Genomic DNA, 24,089 nt, shown 5'->3' with positions numbered 1-24,089 from the left:
TATAGTTCAAGGGTGTTTAAGAAATTCAGTAATAATTAAAAAACACATGCTTAACTAAATAACATTAACCAGTTGCCTAAACATAGCTATCTTAATCCAAAGAAGTTGATAGTGGCAATATTTATTGAATCACTGAGTTATACAATATAGAATTACTAACCCGTTACTAGTATCTATGATTTTAAAATTCTCCTCACTTCACTCTGATAAATTTGGAAATTGTTTCTGACTTGATGACATTTTGAAAAAGGCCAAGCATGGGGGAAACATAGAGACCACATCTCACTAAAGGAAAAGTCCAAAGCTTTTCAAAATGCAGACTGCTAAGGGTGTTGTCCCCATAGCAATCCTCGGGTAAAGGGAATTCCAATATGAAGAAACCAGAGAATAAGCAATTTTAACCTCAAAAGCACAAACTTACGGATACATCTATATGGTATGCATCTGTACTATATAAGGTCAAAGATTAAAAGTGACCTTAAAGTTGAATTCCAGCATTCTTTTAGTGCATATGATATATCTACAATTTCCCATCTCTTAGAGTCATTTAGAATAAGTTTTATCCTTCTTCATATAATAGTTCCTCAAATATTTGGAGAGCTAGCCATTGTTCCCCTATTCTTCTTTTGTCCAAAAGAAACATCTCCAGTTTTTCCATCATTCCCCCATAACATTGTTTCCAGTTTTCTCATCATTCTTGTTTCTCTCTTTCAAATAAGGTTCAAATTTTCTATGCCTTTCCCAAAATGTGGTGCTCAAAGCTGAAGAGAAGATGCCCAGTGTCACCCAACCAGCTTTGGCCAGGACCAGTCGTAGCATACTTTAACATTCATTTCCCTCTTCCTCCTCAGTAATAGAACCCAGCGTTACTCAGGTGAACCATGTGCTGAGCTAAAAAGCTACGTTTTCCAAACTTCAGCCAAATGTGGTCATAGGACTAAGTCTTAATCGATGAGATCAAATGCAAGCAGTCGTGTTGTGTGGGACTTCTGGAAAGTCTCCTTTAAACAGAGAAGGCATATCCTTCTTTGTCCTTCTGCAATCCCACTACCTGGCATAAAGAAAGGATGGCTATGGCTATACCAGCCATTTTCGACAATGAGGTGACTTCAGGAATGGGAGTCACCTGCAGAGTACAGTGGAGCCTGAGTCTCTACTGGTATCATGGAAGCACCAGACCAGCCTTCTACTGCTGGTTATATGAGAATTAAATGTTTGTCTTGTGCAAGCCAAATAAAATCCTCTCTGCAACAGAAGCCCAGAGTAGAACATGCCTATTACCTCCCCAATGTGATGGAATTTACTATAACACATGTTGTTCTTTTGACTTTCTATTAAACAAAGATTTCTTGAGTGCCTGCTTATGCCTGGCACTGTGCCAGACACAAGAGCCCAGAGGAGCTAGGCATACTCTTAGCATCAGTGGTCCTATTCTATGCCTCTTCCAAAATGTGGTACTCTTCTAGAGGAAGAGATAAAATGCATACACAAATGATTGTATCTCATGGCATGATGAGACATGCTGTAAGAGAGGTTCAGATAACATTCAGTGGAGGTCAAGAAAGGTCCTGTACAGGAAGGTGCATTTAAGCTACAGATAGATGGATCTGAGGGGAGGAGATGCCTCACAAAGGAAACAAACTAGAACTGGCACAGAAACAGGGAAGTGCAAGGTATGTCCAAGAAAAAGCCATATTCCTCATCAATGTCACTGGCACGTCTTCAAATGACAAAGATTGTACTTGAGGCAGATTCGCTTTTATGTGAAGTAAAAAAATAAAAATAAAAATAAATTTGCAAGATCTATGACACCCTCTAAAGCCACTAAGTGCCTCCATAGAGCCAACTCAATTCCCCAGGCATTTATGGAGTACCAACTGTTTTTTCATCAAATAAGAGTTTCTTCCAATCTGCAAAGCAAAGCCATCTTAATTTTAAACAAATTTCATCCAACATTTTCCATATTTTAAAAAATGCTTGGGCCGGGCGCGGTGGCTCAAGCCTGTAATCCCAGCACTTTGGGAGGCCGAGACAGGCAGATCACGAGGTCAGGAGATCGAGACCATCCTGGCTAACATGGTGAAACCCTGTCTCTACTAAAAAATACAAAAGAACTAGCCGGGCGAGGTGGCGGGCACCTGTAGTCCCAGCTACTCGGGAGGCTGAGGCAGAAGAATGGCGTAAACCCGGGAGGCAAAGCTTGCAGTGAGCCAAGATCCTGCCACTGCACTCCAGCCTGGGCGACAGAGCAAGACTCCGTCTCAAAAAAAAAAAAAAAAAAAAAATGCTTGAAGGTGATAACTTGTCAATATTCTGCTAAACTGGCAGAAATGTTTCCAGGATGTATATTCTGATATTTAACAAACTATAAAGCACAAAGTAAATGTGGTTCTCCTTTTCCTCTTATTATTGATTAATTTAAATTTACAAGAAAATAAATCTTGTGGGAAAACAGAGCATTAGAGTTAAATACGCGAGGCCCAGAGCCAAATATCCTACTCTGCCTTAGTTCATTCATTAGTAAAAAGGGGATAGTAATGGTATATACCTCCCTGGACTGTCATAGAATGAAATGCTATAGCTATGGTGACTATATACCAGGCATATAGTAAGTTTCAGTGTATGACCGCTCTTATTACCAATAGCATCCCTTCCTGCCTCTCTATTCACTTCCTATCAACCAAGATGAGCTCTCAACAGAGGCACTACTGCCATTTGAGCCCAGACAATTCTTTGTAGTATGGAACTATCCTGTGTATTGCAATGGTTTAGCATTCCTGTCCTCTGCCCTCCAAATGCTGGCAGGGATACTCAGGCATAGTGACAATCAAAAAATGCTACATGTTTCCAAACGTTCCCTGAGGGAGATGAACCAACTAGGAATCAATGAACTAAAACAAAGAAAATATCACACACCGTGCCCAGATGGACAGTAAGCTGGAAATTTTTCAGGCAGGAAAATTTAAAAAAAAAAAAAACCCCATTGCATATTTATGGATGTAATTAGCATACACATACATTGAAAAGACATGTCTAATATTCCCAAAAATAAAACATACCAACTTATAAAACAAATAACAGGAATTATCAAAAACAGCAACAGATAAAAGCTTTCTCTTTGTTCCATGGTGACTCTCTCCTTTTCTCATCACTTCCAGGTGCACAAGTCTAGTTCTGCCCTCATCATCTGTCACCCAGATAATCCCAGTAATCCTCTAACTTAACTAGTTCATCTGCTTTCTCTCATTGCAGCAAGTATTCTTTTTATAAAATGAAAGTCTGATCATTGTACTTCCCAGCTTATATTTCTTCAAAGGCACCAAAATTCTCAGCTTGACATACAAAATCCTCCACAGTCCACTCTCCCAGCTCCTTCAAGGCTCAGTTCATATGGCATTCTGTGCGGTCTTCCTTGGCCCTTGGTCCTCTCAGGCCTAGCTGACTACATCACTGCCTTTTCTGTGCTCCCAAACTTCTATTATAGACCTCTCACCCTGTAGCACAATTGTTTATTTGCATGTCTTATTCATCTATGCATGTCAGTTCCTGACAAAATATGCTTGTAATAAATGTGTGTGAAATAAATACATCAGTAATTATTTTAACTGTAATTATTAACCAAGTCTAGCTTGACAGCTTTCTCACCTATTGAACATCTCACTACCCTTTTTGGAGTTTCATGAAATAATAAGAAACTCTTACAAGAGAGAAAACTCTTCACTGACTGTGATTCTTACATGCTCTGCCTAAAACCTCTCACAAAATCCAGTGCTCCTCTTCAAGTATAGTCTTCCCTGGGCAAATCCTTCTCCTTGCCCAGAGGACACATCTGACCTCCACTGAGACCCACGCTTCCATCATTCCTGTTCTCAGAGTTACAGAGACATCATCAGCAAGTTCTGCATAAAACCAAGTTTACAGGAAGCATGCACAGGACACCTAAAATGGAAACACTGGGTCCACCAAAGTTTGAACTTCTTGGCAACTTGACATTTGGATCTGCGCCTTTAAGACCCGGGAGGTGAAGAACCAAACGTTCTTGGGGGAAGAAAGGCAGGTGGCAAGGCCTGTCTTCTAACAATTTTTGTCTAGTAGTTTCATCTCCTTTAAAAAGCTGTATTTTTGCCCAGCAATTTCCATGGATAGAGAATTTGACAAGTGGTTTCTTTATTTCAAAAAACCACAGCATGGTGGCTGCTCTGCTGCATGACCTAACCAAGAGCTGGTCAACTATGAATCATTTAATATCAGGTTCCCTGTGGGGCCAAATGTTTACTGAATACTCAGCAAGTGTCAGGAACTTGCATGTTCACAATGTTCTTTAAATACTCCCAGGTACTTGTAAGGTAGAAATTACTAACACCCATTGTATAATCCAGGAAACTGAAGCTCAGAGAGCTTCAGGGGCACACATCTGGAAAGCAGTCAAGCTAAATCTCTGAGCTCTGATTCCAGACTGTGTCCCAGTATCAGAAAGGGTTTGGCCACAGGTTAACTATGTCCAGGGTAGATCCTGCTGAGACTGGAGATCCTTAGGGAAGTTGGGAAGGAGTAGTGGGGGTACGGCCAGGAAGTTTCTATAATAATAGGAAGAGCCCAAAATTTTGCTTGGCAGCCAGAGATTTAAATTTACAACAGTGGCTTCGGCTCCATTTCACAATTTAGTCTACCCTTAATATCTTAAAAGAAGCCATAGAAATTTTCTCTTTATAAAATGTGAGCATAGCATAGAATTTTTGCAAATACACAAATATTGACTAACTCCTCAAAACTTATTCAAGATGCCTTCTTGAAGCAACCATAAATAACCCTATATCATCTGTCCTACAGTGAAAATCCTCAGAGAATGCAATGGCATATTCAGGGGCATAGGATATGGTTTTATAATTTTCCAGCTCATATTTCTTTCTTTTTTATGATTATTATTATACTTTAAGTTCTCGGGTACATGCGCAGAATGTGCTGGTTTGTTACATAGTTATACACGTGCCATGGTTGTTTGCTGCACCCATCAACCCGTCATCTATACTAGGTATTTCTCCTAATGCTATCCCTCCCCTAGCCCCCCATCCCCAATAGGTCCTGGTGTGTAATGATCCCCTCCCTGTGTCCATGTGTTCTCGTTGTTCAACTCCCACTTATGAGTGAGAATATGCGGTGTTTTGTTTTCTGTTCTTATATTAGTTTGTCCAGCTCACATTTCATTGGAGACAAAGACATGTAAGTTATGTAAGCAGGGAAGAGAATTTTCGATTATAAAGATTCTAAAAAGTAATATTTTAATTGTATATTTGTGTGGTATTTTTTAATGCAATCAAGCTTTACAAATGAATGCAATCAGTATATCCCAGGATTTTGTGAAATTCCCTCTAAATAGAGCATGTAAGATACCCATTAAAGTTTATTTTTAGCTAAGAGCCAAACCCTGTTTCATTTTATTATACCCCTCATCGAGTTTTAACTTAGAAAAGATAAATAAAACAAGACATTAAGTGACTTAATAATAAAAGCTTATCCTAGAGTGTGTTTCAGGATTACTTTCCACACCCACCCCAACCACTGCTCTCCCTAAATCATTCTTTCAAAATGTGCTGAGATGAAGGAGCAAAGGTGTCTAAAGCCTGACTTTTCCTTAAAACCATATATTAAAAGTTTCCCTGGTGTGCTCCTCTCAAACTAAAACTGGCTTATGATTAAGAGTAAGAGTGGCAGGGAGGGAATGAGATGAGAAGGAAACACTCTCTAATTTGTCATCAAAAAAATAAATCAGAAAATAGCCTTTAATCTTAAGAGTACAATTTACTGATTTAGTCATTTATTTACAAAATTGATGGAAATTGTTAACAAGGAGTTAATTGATTTAAGTCACCTGATTACCACAGTTAATTAACCACACTGACTTAATCTTCTTTGAAAACATCAACTAATCATTTCCCAGGTGTCAAGGGGTAAATCGTTAAATAAAAAATAAACCTCTGTCCTCCTCTTCAAGAGAGATTTCTTGAGTGTGTTTTCTTTATGGATTCCAATCTAGCAACAAGCCAAGTTTAGGGAAATTTTGTTCTTACATGGCTATACTGAAAGAGCTGCCATCTTTCCAGAGTTTTTTCTCCGTTATAATGAAGGAAAGGCAGTCTTGCAACCTTACCATGTGTGTCATTTTGAATTACTTCAAAAATGAGCAAGGAACACTGCGTAAATAAAAATGAACAAATAAAAGGCAATGGAGACATTCATCTGGGAAAGTCAGTTTTCAAAAAAGGAAGCTAAAAACCACTTTATTGGGAGGGTGTGACTACAAAGGAGTAGCACAAGGGAATTAGTGGGGGTGACTGAACTGTTCTAATCCTGATTGAGGTTGTGGCTACACAAATACATACATGCATTACAATTTACAGAACTGTACACATACACAGCAATTTTAGCCTATGGTAATTTTTAAAATAAAATAAAGCACTTCATAAAGGCCAACTCTCTTTTTCACAGATAGAAAAATGGAGGTTTGACCACTTGGCCCCACCTCAAAAGGAAAAGAGGGGACGGTCAAAAAAAAAAACCGAGCAATGTTAGAGAAACTCAGAAAAACATCCTACATGACTCTTGTTGCTCTTGTTCTGAGTTAGCAGAACCATTGCTTCTCTTCAAAAACAAAACAAAACAAAAAAGTCAATTGTCTTTGATCCACCAATGTGCCCATGGAACAGGAAGGCCCTGGAGGGAACCAAAGTCCCAGGTCACTGTGACAAGTCACACTTAGACCTCCTGAAGGGAAGAAGTAACTACAGCTTTAATAAAACTCCATCCTTCTTCCTATCCCTTTCTCCTTTCTTCAATCACGGCAAAATGCTTGAAAACTAAATCTGGATTACAGTGGGATTTTGTTGCACTTATTCACAATCAGCAACAACTATTAAAGACCCTTTTGATTTCCCTTACAGGGAAACGAAAGTGTTCAATACAATATGATCCTTCTTAGCCCAAGTCCCTCTTGGTGCCATGTTCTCTCGTCTGCACTGTTGGGTTTAATTATTTACAGCTAGAAGCATCTAACTTCCACTGTCTTTTAGTTAGTACGTTCAATTTTTAAACCATGCATTTTGTTTTTCACTAGAATCTTAGCTTTCAATGATTACTTAGCAAATTCTTTCAACACCTCACTGCACCAAATATTAGGGAAGAAGTAAATTCTTATATCAGAAGTGACCTTGAAAAAAAATGCAGAATTTTGGTACATCAAAACCAATCATTTAACAATTGACTTGGGACATGTGTATATTCAACTTTACACATTTGCAAATCGTTTTTTTATTACACAGTAACTTAAAAGAAAAACAGAGCTAGGCACAATGGCACACACCTTAGTCCCAGCTACTCAGGAGGCTGAGGCAGGAGGGTTGTTTGAGCCTAGGAGTTTGAATCCAGCCTGGGCAACATAGTGAGACCCCCATCTCTAAAACATAAAAATTTAAAAAATTTTTCAAAATAGAAAAAAACAGGATTCCCTATAGCAATCATCATGGCCTAGACAAATTATAACTGCCATGTACATTAAAATCCAAGGGTCTCTTCTCAAACTTACCAGGCACTGTTGAATCCCCAACGAATGGTTGATAGAGTCTTGCAACTGTGTTGCTTTTAAGGACAACTTTTCCTATTGTTGTAACAACTTAATTTCAATTGCTAACTAGAGGAAGGACAGCCACACTGGAAGTTTGTAAGTTCTATCTTTGAGGCCCTCCCAATAGATCACAGCTGAAATTCCCCATAAAGCCATTCTAAGAAAAAGCACAAGCATAATAACCTTTTCTTCCCCAGAAAAGGAAGTTGGCTTATTTTCAAGACTATATTACAACTCTGGTGCCTTCTTTCCCTCTTTCCTCCCCATTAAAACATACCAGCTTTGTGTCTCCTTCTCTCTGAACCTCGCTCTGACAAACATTTACTGTGCATTGCTATCTCAACTAACTAGTTTACCCTACAGGAGTGAACATTTCCACATTGTAATAGGGGTTTCAGGAGGAAACAATGTCTTACTCTGAAGAACTGACTTTAGTAATGACAGAACAGAGGTCTTTGGCCATAGTGAGAGATACTTTGGGGCCAAGAAGCCTTTAAGCACACCCAGCACACAGGAAACGTCTTCTCCATCTCTACAACAGCAGTCTTCTCTGGGAAGTAAAGAAACTCAGCTCTCACTTGGTTGTTCATTTTTTTCTTCAATGACTTTAAATAAGAGAACTTAATAATTTTTTCATTAATAGTAAACAACAACAACTTCGGAAAATCTATGGATGACTGCTGTCCCTACTGGAAGGTTAGAATTGAACGCTCTGATTAGGTAAGGGTCCTTTGAATTAAAAGACATATAATTATAGAGGAAAACAAGAGGTGTTCCCAGATAATGAAATAGTAGTATAGGAGAAACCCAGCAGCAGACAGAAATCAATCTGTACCTAAAAAGTACAGTCTTCTAGTCTTCTAGAAGGAAGTGGAAATATACTCTGTTCAACAGTAAGCTGTTTTGGATGTGGTTTACGTTGAGGGACTCTCTCTATACTCTGCAGTACCTAGTTACATCATGCCTAGAGCATGATAAGGCTACAACATATGTTGAATGAATGAATGAATGAATGAACTGCCAAGAGTAGCATAAAAATGTCCAAAAGTTGGGTCGCAATGGTACCAGCCTCTAAAATGAGGTCAGCTGATCATAACATGAGAAATTAAATGAGACTTTGTTTGATTACGTACAGAGGAAATATCTTCCACCTGCTCCAAATTATCAATGGTGGCAACATATGCAAATAAGGGTTCTGGGTTCAAATGTTGGTTCTGCCACTTAGTAAATGAATCACTTTGGGTAAATTACCTCACCTGTCATTGTCTTGGTCCTTTATCCATAAAAGTTTTACTGTTACTACATAAGTAGGTAAACTAATACCTACAAAGCACCTAGGCCAGTGCCTGGTATAGAAAGCACTCAAATAATTTAGTCATTTTTATTGTGGCTTATTTCCCAACTTCTCTACTCATCTATGTGTGGAACTCCATCATTCTCCTGCCTCCAACCTATTTGTTACGTACAGAGTCCTCAAAAGAATGGGGATTGAGATGAGGGAGACTATGCCCAGGAGACAAGTGGCCATGGGTCCTTTTCAGCAGTCAGGGGCCCTCTTGGGCTGTGCCCATTTTTCCTTCATTCATCAGGAACAAGACCCATGAATGTCCTGACTTGACATGTGATGTTCTTTCCACCACAATCCATGCTGCCTCCCTGAGTGGAGAAACCACTCCCCTCTTCAAAGAGGGCCTTTTGTTTGATCAAGGCTGTTTTCACTGTGTCATGGTCTCAGACAGCTTTCTTTTGTATTCTGTTTAAATACAGAATGACAGTCCACTAACATGAAGTCTAAAAACGTTGGCTTATCTTTTTGTAAAAGCTACTGTATCAAATCTGTCCTAAAAATAGCAGAATGACCCATTCTGTATGTACAGGGGAATTCTCGCAGGGTAACCAAGTATCTGGGATGGAAGTTACAAAGAAGGAGGCAGATTCAACTACTCTCAAATGCATTGGGAATCACCAGCAGGGCGGGAGTGGGAGGCATTGGGGTGGAGAAAAGGGGGGAGTCAAATGTAGAGAAACAGCGTTGCTAAGCCACTTGCTTTGATAGAGACAGCAATTTTCCTTTTCCTCCATCAGGACCCTGACTGGGCCTCCAGGGGCCTCGAGGAATTAAGAGCTGGTAGTACCAGGGAATGGTGATGAGCTGAGGATGCCCCTTCTTAGCACTCATGGTGGCATCTGTCCATTCATTTATTCAATGTATATTCCTTTATTTAGCCCTTTTCTGGACACTAGGGAAAGCAATGGATAAAAGAGATGAAAATCCCTGCCCTTGTGCCATTTACATCTTAGGGAAAGGAAGATAATAAGTAAGGAAACAAACAAACAATTAAGTTACATACCTTATGTCAGATGGTGGTAAGTGCAATGGAGAAAGTAAATCAGGAAAGAGGAGATCAGGAAAGAATCAGAGAAGGCCACACTGAGAGGGTGACCTATGAGCAAAGACCTGTAGGAGGAACGGAAGTAAATCATGCACCATCTGAGGCAAGAGCACTCAGGAAAAGGGGGAGCAAGCACAAAGGCCCAGAAGTGCTCATCATGTCAGGGAAAACAAGGATATCACTGTGCCTGGTACACTGTGCCTGGGGAGAGGAGAAGGAAATGAGGTCAGGGAGGTGATGGGAAGGCCAAATGGTTAGGGTCTTGTAGATCATAGTAAGGACTTGGACTGTGACTCTTCATGAGATGGAAAGCAGTGGTACACCCAGAGATGTGCCATGCAGCTTCCCCTTATAGGAAGGACCAGCTACAAGGAAGGACTTTCTTCCTGCAATCAGCTCCTTTGGGGTCTGCCTCAGCTATAGAAAGCTACCTGTCCATGGTCGTGTCCTTCCAGGACTAAGTGACTAAGCAAGGCCATTTCAGCCTGACACAGGACACTCTAATAGGCAACTCTTGCTCCAGAGCTTCCTCTGGGTTGACCAAGGGCTGCCAGAGTTCAACTTCTTCTTCTGCCCATCCTGCTTCCTCCCTTTCCCTTCACAGGCATTGATCTTACTAAATATCATATACTCCAAGCTGCATTTCAGTGTCTGTTTTTGGGCAACCCGACTTGTGTATGACAGAAACCATGGAAGCTTCTGAGCAGAGGGGTGCTGTGATCTGACTGATGTTCTAAAAAAGTTGCTACAGCAAGCAAATCAGTATGGAAGCTATTGCAATCATCAAGGCAAGAGAGAGCAGTCAATTGAATCAGGGGGGCAGAAGTGAAGATGGTGAAAAGTAGTTGGATTCTAGATATATTTTGAAGATCAAAACAATGGGATTTTCTAAGAAATTCTATATGGGGTAGAAAAGCAAAAGAAAAGTCAATGTAGAATACAGTTTGAGGCCTGAGGAAGGATGAGGAAGCCATTTGCTGAGATGAGAAATTCTACATGGAAAGCAGGTTTGGGCATTAGTGGAGATCATGAGTTCAATTTTGGGCATGTTAAGTCTGAGATGACTGTTGGCCAGCCAGGTGGACATGTCAAATGAGCAGCTGGATACATGGGTCTAGACTATAGGGTAGTGGTCTCGATTAGATTCATAAATTTGAAAGCTGTCAGCATGTACATGGTAAAGAAGTACATACGGAGTCCTCAAAAGTATGGGGACTGAGGCCAGGCACAGTGGCTCACGCCTGTAATGCCAGCACTTTGAGAGGCCGAGGGAGGAGGATGACTTGAGGTCAGGAGTTTGAGACCAGCCTGGTCAGCATGGCAAAACCCCATCTCTACAAAAATACAAAAATTATCCGGGCATGGTGGTGCGTGCCTGTAATCCCAGCTTACTTGGGAGGCTGAGGCAGGAGAATCGCTTGAACCTGGGAGGCAGAGTTTGCAGTGAAACAAGATCATGCCTCTGCACTCCAGCCTGGGTGACAGAGCGAGACTCCATTGAAAAAAAAAAAACAAAACTATGGGGACTGAGATGAGAGAGACTATCCCCAGAGGACAAGTGGCCCTGGGTCCTTTTCAGCAGCCTGGGGCCCTCTTTGGTTGTGCCTATTTTTCCTTCTTTCTTCAGGAACAAGACCCATGAATGTCCTGACTTGACATGTGATGTTCTTTCCACCACAGTCCGTGCCGCCTCCCTGAGTTGGGAAACCACTCCCTGCTTCAAAGAGGGCCATGAGACAGGATGAGGCCACCAAGGAGGCAGTGTAGCTAGAGATGAAAACAGGTCAGGAAAATAGGAACAAGCATGAGATACCCGGGGAAGGCGAGCAAGGAAGAAAATAAACCAAGAGAATACAATTTCTTGAAAATCTAATTGTTTCAAGGAGGAAGTCAGGATATACTGTGTCTGATGCTGCTAACCAGTTAAATAAGACCAGAGCTGAAAATAGATCATTGGATTTAACAACATGGAGGTCATGAGTGACTTTGACCAAAAAGAAAAATCTAGCATGGATGGGGACTAAAGCAAAATGGCATGGATTTGAGGAAAAATTGAAAGGTAATTACAGTGGATATAGGCACATCTGTACAAGAATTTTACTGTAAAGTGGAACAGAAAAAAGAGAGTGATAGCTAGAAGGTAATGCAGAAGACAGGATTTCATAAAAGAAAGAGGGACAATTGCAGAGAGGTGAGAGGGAATGGGATCTAGAACATGAATGAAATGGCTGGACTTAAGAGCATGGAAAATTCTTCCAGCGTAATAGGAGGAAAGACAGAGGATATAAGTTGAAGTTCAAATGATGATGGCTGAGTTATAGAAGTTTATGGAATTCTCTGCTGGTTGCTTCTATTTTCACAGCTTTAAAAAGCTCACTCTATATCTAAGGAGGTGATGTCAGAGGTTTGAGGAAAGAGGAGAAGACATAAGGAAGCAGGAGAGGCAATGGACAGGCTAGGAAGCAAGTCCTAAGCTTGAGATTGGCTTCATGAATGTCAAGCGAGGCTAGTCAGTATAGTTGTGTTTTTCTCCTGCCATGTTTGGCTACAGAGATGCAGATGTGGAGAATTGGATTTAACCACAATCAGGGTCTTGCCAAGCACAATAGAGCCAGATAAAGGGGCCAAGCTGCTGAGGGCGTATGTAAGCAGGGAAGTGAAATTAATCATGGCCATAAAATACAAGCTGAGGAAGTAAATAGGTGAGGGATTTGAGGGACGGTGAAGAGGCGGTAGGATCAACAAACTGTAAGTCCCAATGAGGTCAACAAATAGTTGAGGCTAGGATACAAAGGAAATGAGCTATGAAGTTTTTCAATACTCCCGTTCCAAACATGGAACAGACAGCTTCTCTAGAAGCCAGTGGGCTGTGACAGCGGTGCTCTGAGATGAATTCCTGACATAGGTGAGAAAAGATTAGAAGACCTGCAACAGTTATTTACCTCAAAGAATCTAATGAATCTAATGTTCTTAGGAGGGTCTGGGGAGAACTTCAAAGGTGACCAAGGTAAGAGCAAAACATAACAATTAAGACACAAACAGTGGCACATTTAGGGAGAGGTTCAGAACCTGCCACACTGGCCAAAAATGGAGGTGGCCAGGAATGAGGGCAGTACTTCATGTCACCCTCAGACTTAAAAGAGTCCTGTCCTTGTTGTAGCTACCTTGTAACATTCCCATCCAAAAGAAAGAGATTAACAGAGTATATTTAACTGCCACTGAAGAAATTTGCAGTGGCAAGTCAGTTCATCTGTAAGTCTGTTTATAAAACTGAAAAATGAGAGGGTACCTAGATTGGATGTTCCCAAAATTTGTCCAGCCCTCATAATCACCTGGAAACTTTTAAAAATACAGATTTTCCACATTTTCTTTATCTAGTCTATCATTGATGGGCATTTGGGTTGGTTGTGGCACATATACATCATGGAATAATATGCAGCCATAAAAAATAATGAGTTCATGTCCTTTGCAGGGACATGAATGACGCTGGAAGCCATCATTCTTAGCAAAGTAACATAGGAACAGAAAACCAAACACCGCATGTTCTCACTCATAAGTGGGAGTTGAACAATGAGAACACATGGTCACAGGGAGGGGAACATCACACACAGAGAGGGGAACATCACACACCAGGGCCTGTCAGGGGGTGGGGGTAAAGGGGAGGGAGAGCATTAGGACAAATACCTAATGCATGTGGGGCTTAAAACCTAGATGAAAGGTTGATAGGTACAGCAAACCACCATGGCACATGTATACCTATGTAACAAACCTGCACGTTCTGCATATGTATCCAAGAACTGAAAGTAAAATAAAATAAAATTTTAAAAAATGCAGATTTTCATACCCCTGCTTTAGTAAGAGTGGGTTTTAAGAATCTATATTCTTTTTTAAGTTCTTCAGGTGATTTTGATGATATGCCAAGTTTGGGGAGCTAGCTGACTTTATCTAGGGTCCTTAGAAATTATAACAATCTGTAAGTTATTGTGATGAAATAATACTTTCGAGAACATAACTAAAACCTTCTCAAAGTTGGATTCCCCTAGATAGGATCAAGGAAACATGTAGCCCCATTTGCCCTGGCAGCCATATCAGAATCATATGGAAAGCCAGACTACACACAAAGGTGAAACTTAGAGGGGAGTAGGGTCAAGGAAAACACAAAGAAAGAGAACTGGAACTCTGACTGCACCTCGCCTGAACCCCACTCTGCCTCAGTATTTTTTACTCACATAAGCCAACAAATACCCTTTATTGTGTAGGCCATTTTGAGTTGGGTTTTCTGTTTCTTGCAACAAAAAGCATCCTCCACACCCTTCCCCACATCAAAATTAAACCATGCTAGCATGTATCACCTCCCTTCTAGTGAGATTAAAATGTGGGTAGGATTGCCATATTTCTGATAAAGTACTTTCATTCTTAAATTCAACTTTAAGAATTCCCTGATAAAATAAATGATTTTGGCTGGGCATGGTGGCTAGCGCCTATAATCCCAGCACTTTGGGAGGCTGAGGCAGGAGGATCATTTGAGCTCAGGGGTTTGAGGCCAGCCTGAACAATATGGAGAAACCCAATCTCTGCAAAAAATATAGAAATTAACTGTGCATGGTGGTCCATGTCTGTAGTCCTAGCTTCTTGGGGGGCTAAGCCAAGAGGATCGCTTCAGCCTGGGAAGTTGAGGCTGTAGGGAGCCATGCTTACATCACTGCACTCCAGCCTGGGTGATAAAGTGAGACCCTGTCCAGCCTGGGTGATAAAGTGAGACCTTGTCTCAAAAAATAAAGATAACGATTTTGATTTTTTCAACCTTTACTCAGGAAATTTTCTCCTTGTTAATGACATAAAAACCAAAGAACTGGGCCCAAAGTGACAGGCAAATCACTGACACTATAAGACAGAATATTTTTATATAGGAATTCAAGAATGTCCAGCATAACAGAAGTGTAGCTACTTTCCTTTTTGTCTTTTTCAGGTTTCCTCAACACCTTCAAAAGTACATATGCTGTTACTTAATGTGAATCAGTAGATCAGTGAGGAAAGACTTATTTTCAAAGTTACTAGGAATCTTCATGTGCTATTGGCTGATAGGACATAAATTTAAAGGAGATCTTGCATATTGCTTACAAACTTGGATCTCAAGATCTGGACAATAAATGCACCATTGTATCCATGGTAACAGTGGCTCAACTATTCAATGCACAGAATGGTAATTACATTTCCTCCTTTCATTCATTTCTCACTGTTTCCAGTAACCTTGGGGTCAGGCATGACCTGAGGGCTAATGACCAAAAGTGAAACTTCAAATTGTCTAATCTGTCATTACCTAGGAAAGACTTACATTTCTTTGCACTGAATTTCAGTGCTATCCTAAATCAGAAGTGCCCTAATATAAAAGTTAGCTGTCTTACTTTTAGAATGATAATATCTCCATTTTCTCAGCAAATGTGATTAGAGATAAGACTTAAATTAGAGACCAACAAAGTAATCATCAGCAAAGAGTACACATATCTGGCATTTCTGAATTAATCCAATAAGGTATGATGGATACCTGTTCTACCATTTATGAAAGAAGTCCGTAGGTGAAGTGCTAAGGACACTCAGATATGCACCAAGATGTATTCTGTCTCCACAGAAGCATCTTAAACTGTCTCTAAACTCTTTGAACTTCTTTCTCTCTACCCTATCCTTATAGCCAAGGACTAGTGCTTGGAAAAGGGACAAAGTCTTAGGAACACAAACATTGGAGTGAAGTAAATTGGAAAAGGAGCAGGAGCCTAAGATTCACCAAAAAAAAAAAAAAAAAATGAAATACTACACTGGACTCAAGGGATCTTGTAGTCTGATCTCTCAGCTCATTTTCCAGAACTTTCCTGTCTATCACAAAGCTCTGCTCCAAATAAGAAAACTAGGATCCAAATAAAGCTTCTAAAAGTCCTTCTTTCTCCTGTTCTCCTTCTAAACTTAAAGTTGCAACATGGTCACATGGGCACAGATCACCATGTCTTTTTCCTTAATGTTTCCAATACATTTCTCCTTTCAATTCTGTAAGTTACCCCAGGGCTGCCAGCTCTTGAGAAATTTCTGCAGCTGTTTCAAGTGTGTCTTCACATATAAAATGAAAATAACATCATCAGTCAATTTTATCTGATAAGGTATACCGGACACTTTATATTTTTGCATCCCAGCATCTGGTCACCATTCTCCCAATAATTACCCCCATTTCTCTCTGGACTCCACCCCTTAGTACATGATCTCAAAGACTGAGAATATAGCCCAGGCTTAAGCCATGGGAACACAGCATGACCCAGGATTCAGTGGTTGGTTCTTCAATGAGCTTATGACCTAAGCAGAGCCCCTGAGATGCAACTGAAACTTTTGCTGGGAATAGTTAAGATAAAAACTCTTATTCTTTCCCAGTGGACATGATCTGATAGGAGGTGGCTCCAGAGCCACTGACAGCCACTTTACATCAAAGGAGAACATGTTTAAGAATGGAGTCATCTCAGAACCAGGAGATGGAAAGAAAAACAAGATTGGCATGACATAGTTTGAGCCTCTATTTTTTGTTAGGTTGAACCAAATGAAATTGCCAATATTTGACTATTGCTGCGCAGGAAAAAAATCAATCTCAAATGGATCAACCTAATTATCTGTATCTTTTCAACTATGTATTTATTTTCTTTGAGACAAGGTCTCACTTTATCGCTGAGGCTGGAGTGCAGTGGCACGATCACAGCTCACTGCAGCCTCAACCTCCTGGGCTCAAGGGATCATCTCACCTCAGCCTCCCAAGTAGCTGGGACCACAAGGACACACCACCATGCCTGGCTAATTTTTTGTATTTTTTGTAGAGATAGAGTCCCACTATGTTGCCCAGGCTGGTCTCAAACTCCTGGGCTCAAGCAATCCACTCACCTCAGACTCCCAAAGTGCTGAGATTTATAGGCATGAGCCACCACACCCACCCTCAACTATGTATTTCAATAAATTTCCTTTTTAGCTTCAGGCAGTTTAACTTGGTTTTGCGACATTCACAAACATAACAGTACTTGAATAATATGTGAAGTTGTGGTAGCCACTATAAGGATGTAACAACATGCACAGATGCATCATTCACAGACCCACTTGTAAAGAAGGTACCAAAATACTGCAATACCTTCCTCCCCTCAAGTTTGGCAAAAGTAAAATTCTCGTAAAGGGTAATAATGATGAATGGAAATATACATCAGACTTCACACTTTATTAAACATTTCACATTCATTGCCTCTGCATAACCACCCCGTGAGGTAGATATATGCCCATTTTACAGATAAGAAAACTGCCCCAGAGCACCCAGAGTGTGTGGTACTGGATTTCCCAGATAATAAAGGGCAAAGCGAGGCATCAAACCAAGATCCTCTAAATTCAAAATCACAAGCCCTTCCCACTTCATCTCAAAATGCTGTAACTGTCAAGAAATTACTTAGGAAACATTTGCATTAGGAACATATGAAGAACCACTGAAATGCTCTTGACATTTCAAAACAACTACTATCTGATCATTAACAAGAAGCATCCCAAAACTCTGTTGCTGAAACATCTCCAATTTTTCTAATGCTGATGAGATCCTGGGCAGGGTTATTAGGAATGAGTCAATGACTATTTCAGAATCTTAAATGCAAAACTGCAGTCCATTTTAATTGTGAGATATCTAGACACCTCTTTTCAGTTCTCATCTTCCTTAATCTTTCTATAGTATTGATACTATTGACTCATCAGCACACTGTTGATATTTAATAAATTTTCATGGAAAAAATAAAATAAACATTCACAGAATACACAATAGTGGTAAAATTTTTTTAATTACTCAAGACTATAAAGTTAATAGGATATGATAGAACCATTTGATTTATACCAAAGGTTCCATCGAGCTTATTTTTTCCACGCTAGAATAGGGCTTCACAATTAGTACTTTTTTAGTTGCTCTAGATTCATGCAATCAACCTTGAGAACCCCTTTCCTATCCATTCAACACTCTTTCATAAGCACCTTCTACTTTCTTTTCTTTTTTTCTTTTTTAAATTTATTTTTATTTTATTTTGTTTATTTATTTACTTTGAGACGGATTTTTGCTCTGTCGCCCAGGCTTGAGTGCAGTGGCACAATCTCAGCTCACTGCAACCTCTGCCTCCCGGGTTCAAGCAATCCTCCTGCCTCAGCCTCCCGAGTAGCTGGGATTACAGGCACGCGTCACTACACCCAGCTAATTTTTGTATTTTAAATAGAAATGGGGTTTCACCATGTTGGCCAGACTGGTCTCCATCTCCTGACCTCATGATCCTCCCGCCTCAGCCTCCCAAAGTGCTGGGATTACAGGCATGAACTTTCTACTTACCTTGTTCTAGCTACTAGGACTTAACAGAAACTCCAAAGCCAGTATGACAATGCACTAGCTTCTGATTACACAGGAAGTACATCTAGGATCTTGGTATCATTATTTTTACATGCAAATTTTAAATTTTAATTTAAAACTTTTAAAAACCTGTCAGTGTTCTTACAGTGCCTGACTAGAGAACATGAGCAATAATTATGACCTAATAATTACCTTTAGTAAGACAGAAAACCTAGTCTTACAGCAGCCTGCACTACAAAACCCAAAGATCTTCAGGAATGTGCTTTGATGGCTCAAGAATTTGAAAAATGGATCTGGAGGTATGGTCTTTGGGAGTAGGGGCACTGACATGGCATCAGTTCTGGACCAGGCTGAAAGCACATGGTACATGGTTGTAATAACCTACCACAGGATTCCTCTTTGACCTGGGACAGGTAACCCATCCAGTTGTTTAAGATTCATCTGCTCATCAGACTGTGCCTTATCTGGTAAGTCAGGATTCCAAAAGGAATCTAGAAATCTCAACCAACCAAACAGGCTGGGGACATTCAGAAGGCATGAATCTAAATGGGGATATTCAGAAGGCATGAATCTAAAAGATGGTCCACTGCAAATTTATATGTTAGCTCTATCACAGGCTGTATGTCCTTCGGCAAGAAACCTATTAACCACCTTCCCTTTCATCCTCTCAGCCCCTTTCTTTTCCCTCCTGGGCTAATTGCTTATCTGTAAGGGAAAAAAATGCAAGCAGACCAGTTGATATCTAAGGTTCCCTCCAGCTGTAAGAAGTCTGAGTTTCTATTAAAATGAGACAGGTGCATGACTGAAGGGAGTTCAGGCAGAAATCTTATGAAGACTGGTAAAGAGAAACTTTTTCACATAGAGAAAGAGAAGTCAACAACTGTGAAATGAAAGCAGCAGTGAGGTTCCAGAGTTGTGATGGAATAAAAACAATACATGTTTGCTATTGTCCCCACAATCCTTTTAAACATATAAACTTCATGTGAAGATGCAGTTGTCATAAAAGCTGATACAAGCTCTTTAAAACATTACCACATTTTTATTGGATTAAAGAATATAATGTTGGGCCCGGTAAGGTGGCTCCTGCCTGTAACCTCAGCACTTTGGGAAGCAGAGGTAGGAGGATCATTTGAGGACAAGAGTTCGAGACCAGCCTGGGCAACACAGTGAGACCCCCATTTCTATTTTTGAAAAATAAGTTTTTTAACTTAATAAATAGAATACAACTTTGTTTAAGGCCAATAATATTTTCTCAAAAAAAAAAGAAAAGAAAAAGAAAAAAACTTCCAATCACATGCTAAGGTCTGAGAAGTCTTCAGAGAACTGTTAGTGAAAAAATGCTTAAAGAAGACTTTCCTATGTATACTTGAAAATTGGAAATATGAATAGGAAGCAAAACAATATGTTACTTTAAGTGTTGATAAATATAATAAAAATATTATATTTTTAGATTATTTTCTAGTTTATTTTCACTGTCTATACACTTTACACCATGCTAAGCACTTGGCATATTTTATCTCTTTATGCTTACAAGATGTCATTGGGTGAATTCTCTTATTATCTTGTCAATTTTGCAGATAAGCCATCTGAGCTATGCAAAGTTGGTTGACTTTCTCAAGGTGACACAGCTAGAAAGTGGTAAAGCCGTTGTTGGAACTCAAACAGCTTGACTCAGAGTTCAGGCTCTCCAAAATGTTTTTTCTTGAAAAGCATTACACAAAAGATAAGGAAAATGCAGATGTGGTATGATTTTTTTCAAAGACTAAACATAGACTACTCGGAACCTTTTTTTTCTTTCCTCCAATTTTTAGTGATGTGAAGTTTGCCTTGGTAGCCTACCTAAAATGTAGTGCTTAAATAAAAGCTCTTAATACCTCATTGGATTTTACTTCATATATTAAGTCAGGATCATTACAACAGGATTCTAGAAATCTCAACATATCAGGCTGAGGACATTCAGAGGAAATGCATCTTAAAATGATCAAGTAGGAGGACTGGGAATGAGGAAACTTGGGTTCAGTTCTTAGAAACCTGAGGAGAGATTCTGGGAAAAGGTCCACAGTTATGAAGCAGCAGGTGGTAAGGAGTTGCATATTGCCCCTCAGTTTCTTTAGGAACCTCACACACGGACAGTAACTTAGGGAGCATGACATTTTTTGTACAAAAGAAAAAAGAAATTGGGCCAGGCGCGGTGACTCGTGTCTGTAATCCTAGCACTCTGGGAGGCCGAGGCGGGCAGATCACTTGAGGTCAGGAGTTCAAGACCAGCCTGGCCAACATAGCAAAACCCTGTCTCTACTAAAAATACAAAATATTAGCCAGGCATAGTGCCCAGGGCTTGTAGTCCCAGCTACTTGGGAGGCTGAGGTGTGAGGATCGCTTGAACCGGGGAGGCAGAGGTTGCAGTGAGCTGAGATTGCACACTGCACTCCAGCCTGGGTGACAAAGCGAGACTGGGTCTCTCTCAGAAAAAAAAAAAAAAAAAAAAAAAAAAAAGAAAGAGAGACAGAGAGAGAGAGAACATATACTGTGTACTGTAGCAATTACAGACTCTGAATTCAGAATCCCTTGAGTTTGCCATTTTCTAGCAGTATGAACTGAGACAAATTACTGAATTGCTCTGTGCCTCCACTTTCTCATCTGTAAAACAGTGATAATAAGAGTACTTACCTTCAAGGGATATTATGAAGATTAATTGAGTCAATAAGTATATTGCCGGGCGCAGTGGCTCAAGCCTGTAATCCCAGCACTTTGGGAGGCCAAGGCGGGCGGATCACGAGGTCAGGAGATCGAGACCCTCCTGGCTAACATGGTGAAACCCCGTCTCTACTAAAAATACAAAAAACTAGCCGGGCGAGGTGGCGGGCGCCTGTAGTCCCAGCTACTCGGGAGGCTGAGGCAGGAGAATGGCAGGAACCCGGGAGGCGGAGCTTGCAGTGAGCTGAGATCCGGCCACTGCACTCCAGCCCGGGCCACAGAGCGAAACTCCGTCTCAAAAAAAAAAAAAAAAAAAAAGTATAAAGTGCTTAGAACAAAGCCTGCAACATATATGTGTATGATGGGTTACTATTACTATACACATTATTATTATATATTATTATCATAGAATGGAAGATGGATGGTGCAAAAAACTATCAAGAAGAGTAGGTATTGGTTATTTAGTGACTAAACCATCAACCCAGGAAAAAGAGTATCTGTTTTGGTTATACAAGGACATAGATGAATCAAGGTAAGATTTCCTTTTGCCAGGCACTGACAGGAACATATAGTAAATCCTATAGCTATATTTAGGACATGAGATATAACCCTAAGCATTGTGCAAACTCTGCACAATAGTAATAAAACCCTCTTTCTGTGTTACCAACACTGAGAAAGGGTGTTCAAAGGAAGATTATTAATGATCGCTCCCTGCCTCTCCTGCCTTTCCGAAGACTTTTGCAAGACCCGTGGGGTTTGTTAGCGTTTCCAAACTTCTTCCCAGGAAGTCTGAAATGGGTGCTGCTAGGAGTTGCTGTATAATTACTTACTTGATTCCCTCTAAGGAGCTTACGCTAAGAATTGAGGAAAGAAAGCAGATTAACCATTTGAATACATGCCACGGCCCATCCACAAGCCCTCCCCTCACTCCTCCGTAAATGGAGGCTTCCACATTCCCCACCCGTCAACCCCAATATGTGATCCAGGAAAATCAATTTATTGCTTTGGCTAATCCTACAACAATAGGGGTTTCATTTTCATTGTAGGGCAATTAAGTTGTCCGACGGGAGGGAAGGAGCAGGAGGGGAAAGGGGGGACTCTCCCATCCCCACAGACAGATTAGTCCCCGCGGTGGCAGCAGCGTCCCCTCTGTCTGTCTGGTGGTCGGTCACACGCAGCTCCTGGCTGCTACCTAGCAACGCAAAGCCAGAGGGAGAGCTCGCCGGTTCCAGCCTCCTTCTCGCCCTTCCCATTCATCCTCGGTCGGGTCTCGGTCTCTCTCTCTCTCTCTCTCTTTCCTCTCTCTCTCTCTTCCCCCACCCCAGTCGTTCTCTCTCCCCTCCTTCTTTCCTTATTCCTCTATATTTGTTTTTCCTCTTCCCTTCTTACTATTTTTATTCTCTCCGTTTCTTTCTCCCTCTCTTTCCCTCTTCTCTGTTTCTGTTAAAACATAAACTCTCGGACAACTTGAGAGAAGTTTAAAGCACTTCATACCAAAAACTATCTGCATTCGATCCCCAAAACTCTGGCCATGCAGACGGGTCCCATTCATCAACACAAAAGCCCCCAGCTCCCAGCTGGAAAGGAAAACTTCAAGAAAAGACTCCAGTCCCTCAGCCGCTCTCTCGGCCAATCCCACCTCCCGGCCTTATCTTGGCTCGTAAATGATCTGTACGGTGAGAGCGGTCTCTGGGGGTCACCGCGGGACCAAGTTTCACCAGTGGTGGGAGGGGTGCTCTGGCCCGCGGCCCTGGGCGCGCGAAGGGATCCCGGGAGGGGCGCTGCAGGTGGAATGCTGCGCTCGGAGCAGAGCCCGGGACCCCGCCGCCCAGGAGAGAACTCCGCTTGGGAGGGCAGGCTGCAAACCGCAGAGAACCTCGTTCTCCCGTAAAGTGCTTTCCAGGAGGGTCGGACAAACGCCCGTGGGAACAAAGACAGGGTCTCCGTGGGGTGCGCTGTCACCGAAACTGGCGGGGCTGCTTTCTCAAGTTTGCTGCGGTTCAGTTCGTGGCGAGCGAAGGAGGGGCGCTCCCGCTCCGGGTTTGCGAAGCAACCTGAGCGCCCCACCGGGAGCAGCTCCCGCGCCTCCGCCCGGCGCTAGCCTCTGCCTGGCCGCGCTCCCCTCCGGTCTCCCGCGGACCCGACCCTGTCACAGCCGGCCAAGTGGGCGCTCCACGAGAGGCTCCGGCCCGGGGCTTACCTTGGCCACTGGCCGGCGCTAGGCAGGCGACGAGAGCCAGGAGCAGCGTGCACGCCACTGCAGCCGGCCCGCGATCCATCCCCGCGACGGTCCCCGGCCTCGCCGTTCCTTCCACGGGAGGTGGGCGCGCGTAGCACACCGCACCGGCAGCGCCTCTGCTAGCGAACGCTCCTTTAGGTCTGCACCTCCGCCAGCTCCTAGTGACCAAAAGCCTGCCCCCGCGCCCGAGGCATCCCGTTTTCTACCCGCGCCAGTCCCCACCCTCCAGACAGTGCATAAAGCCCTTTAGACCCGACCGCCCCGGAACAAGCATGCGGGAATCCAGCGGGCAGGCCCCCTGCCGCCCGGCCCGCCCCCTGCACTTTGCAGCGCGGGGAGGAGTGGGTACTCGAACACACGCGCACTCACACATGGACACTCCACAGGCGTGTGCACACTCACACACGCACTCATACAGCCGCATGCACTCCTAAGTGTCATACTGACGCAGATTCACAGATTCACTCATACACGCCTGTCACACACGCGCGCACATTCCACAGTCACACTTCCACGCCAACATACGTAGTCCCCTTTAAGCGTGCATACACGAGCACAATCCGATGCGCACACTCTCACAGGCACACTCACACGTGCACACGCGCTGCCCTCGCCTCTCCGCAGGGTTCGCCCAGCAGAGAAGCCGGTGAGGCGGCTCACGGGGAAATCTGCACGGACGCAGTTTTACTAAATGAGCAACGGAAAGGAATGGACGAGGAGGAAAGTCAAGAATAGAGAAGAGAAAGAAAAAAT

At 42.0% G+C, this 24,089-nt stretch overlaps 1 protein-coding gene across 1 annotated transcript in view; it reads right to left on the bottom strand.

Annotated features, from left to right (window-relative positions):
- Positions 1 to 23,586, bottom strand: part of LRP2 (LDL receptor related protein 2) — a 227,082-nt gene extending 203,496 nt beyond the window's left edge. The window contains exon 1 of the mRNA XM_030916829.1: positions 23,298 to 23,586. Within this exon, the coding sequence (XP_030772689.1) occupies positions 23,298 to 23,376 (79 nt within the window). The 5' untranslated portion in view covers positions 23,377 to 23,586. The remainder of the gene's footprint in view (positions 1 to 23,297) is intronic.
- Positions 23,587 to 24,089: the final 503 nt, after the last annotated feature.

Source organism: Rhinopithecus roxellana, chromosome 14 (genome assembly GCF_007565055.1).
Source record: "Rhinopithecus roxellana isolate Shanxi Qingling chromosome 14, ASM756505v1, whole genome shotgun sequence".
NCBI classification, from domain to species: Eukaryota; Metazoa; Chordata; class Mammalia; order Primates; family Cercopithecidae; genus Rhinopithecus; species Rhinopithecus roxellana.
This window is presented reverse-complemented; position numbering and strand designations above follow the sequence as displayed.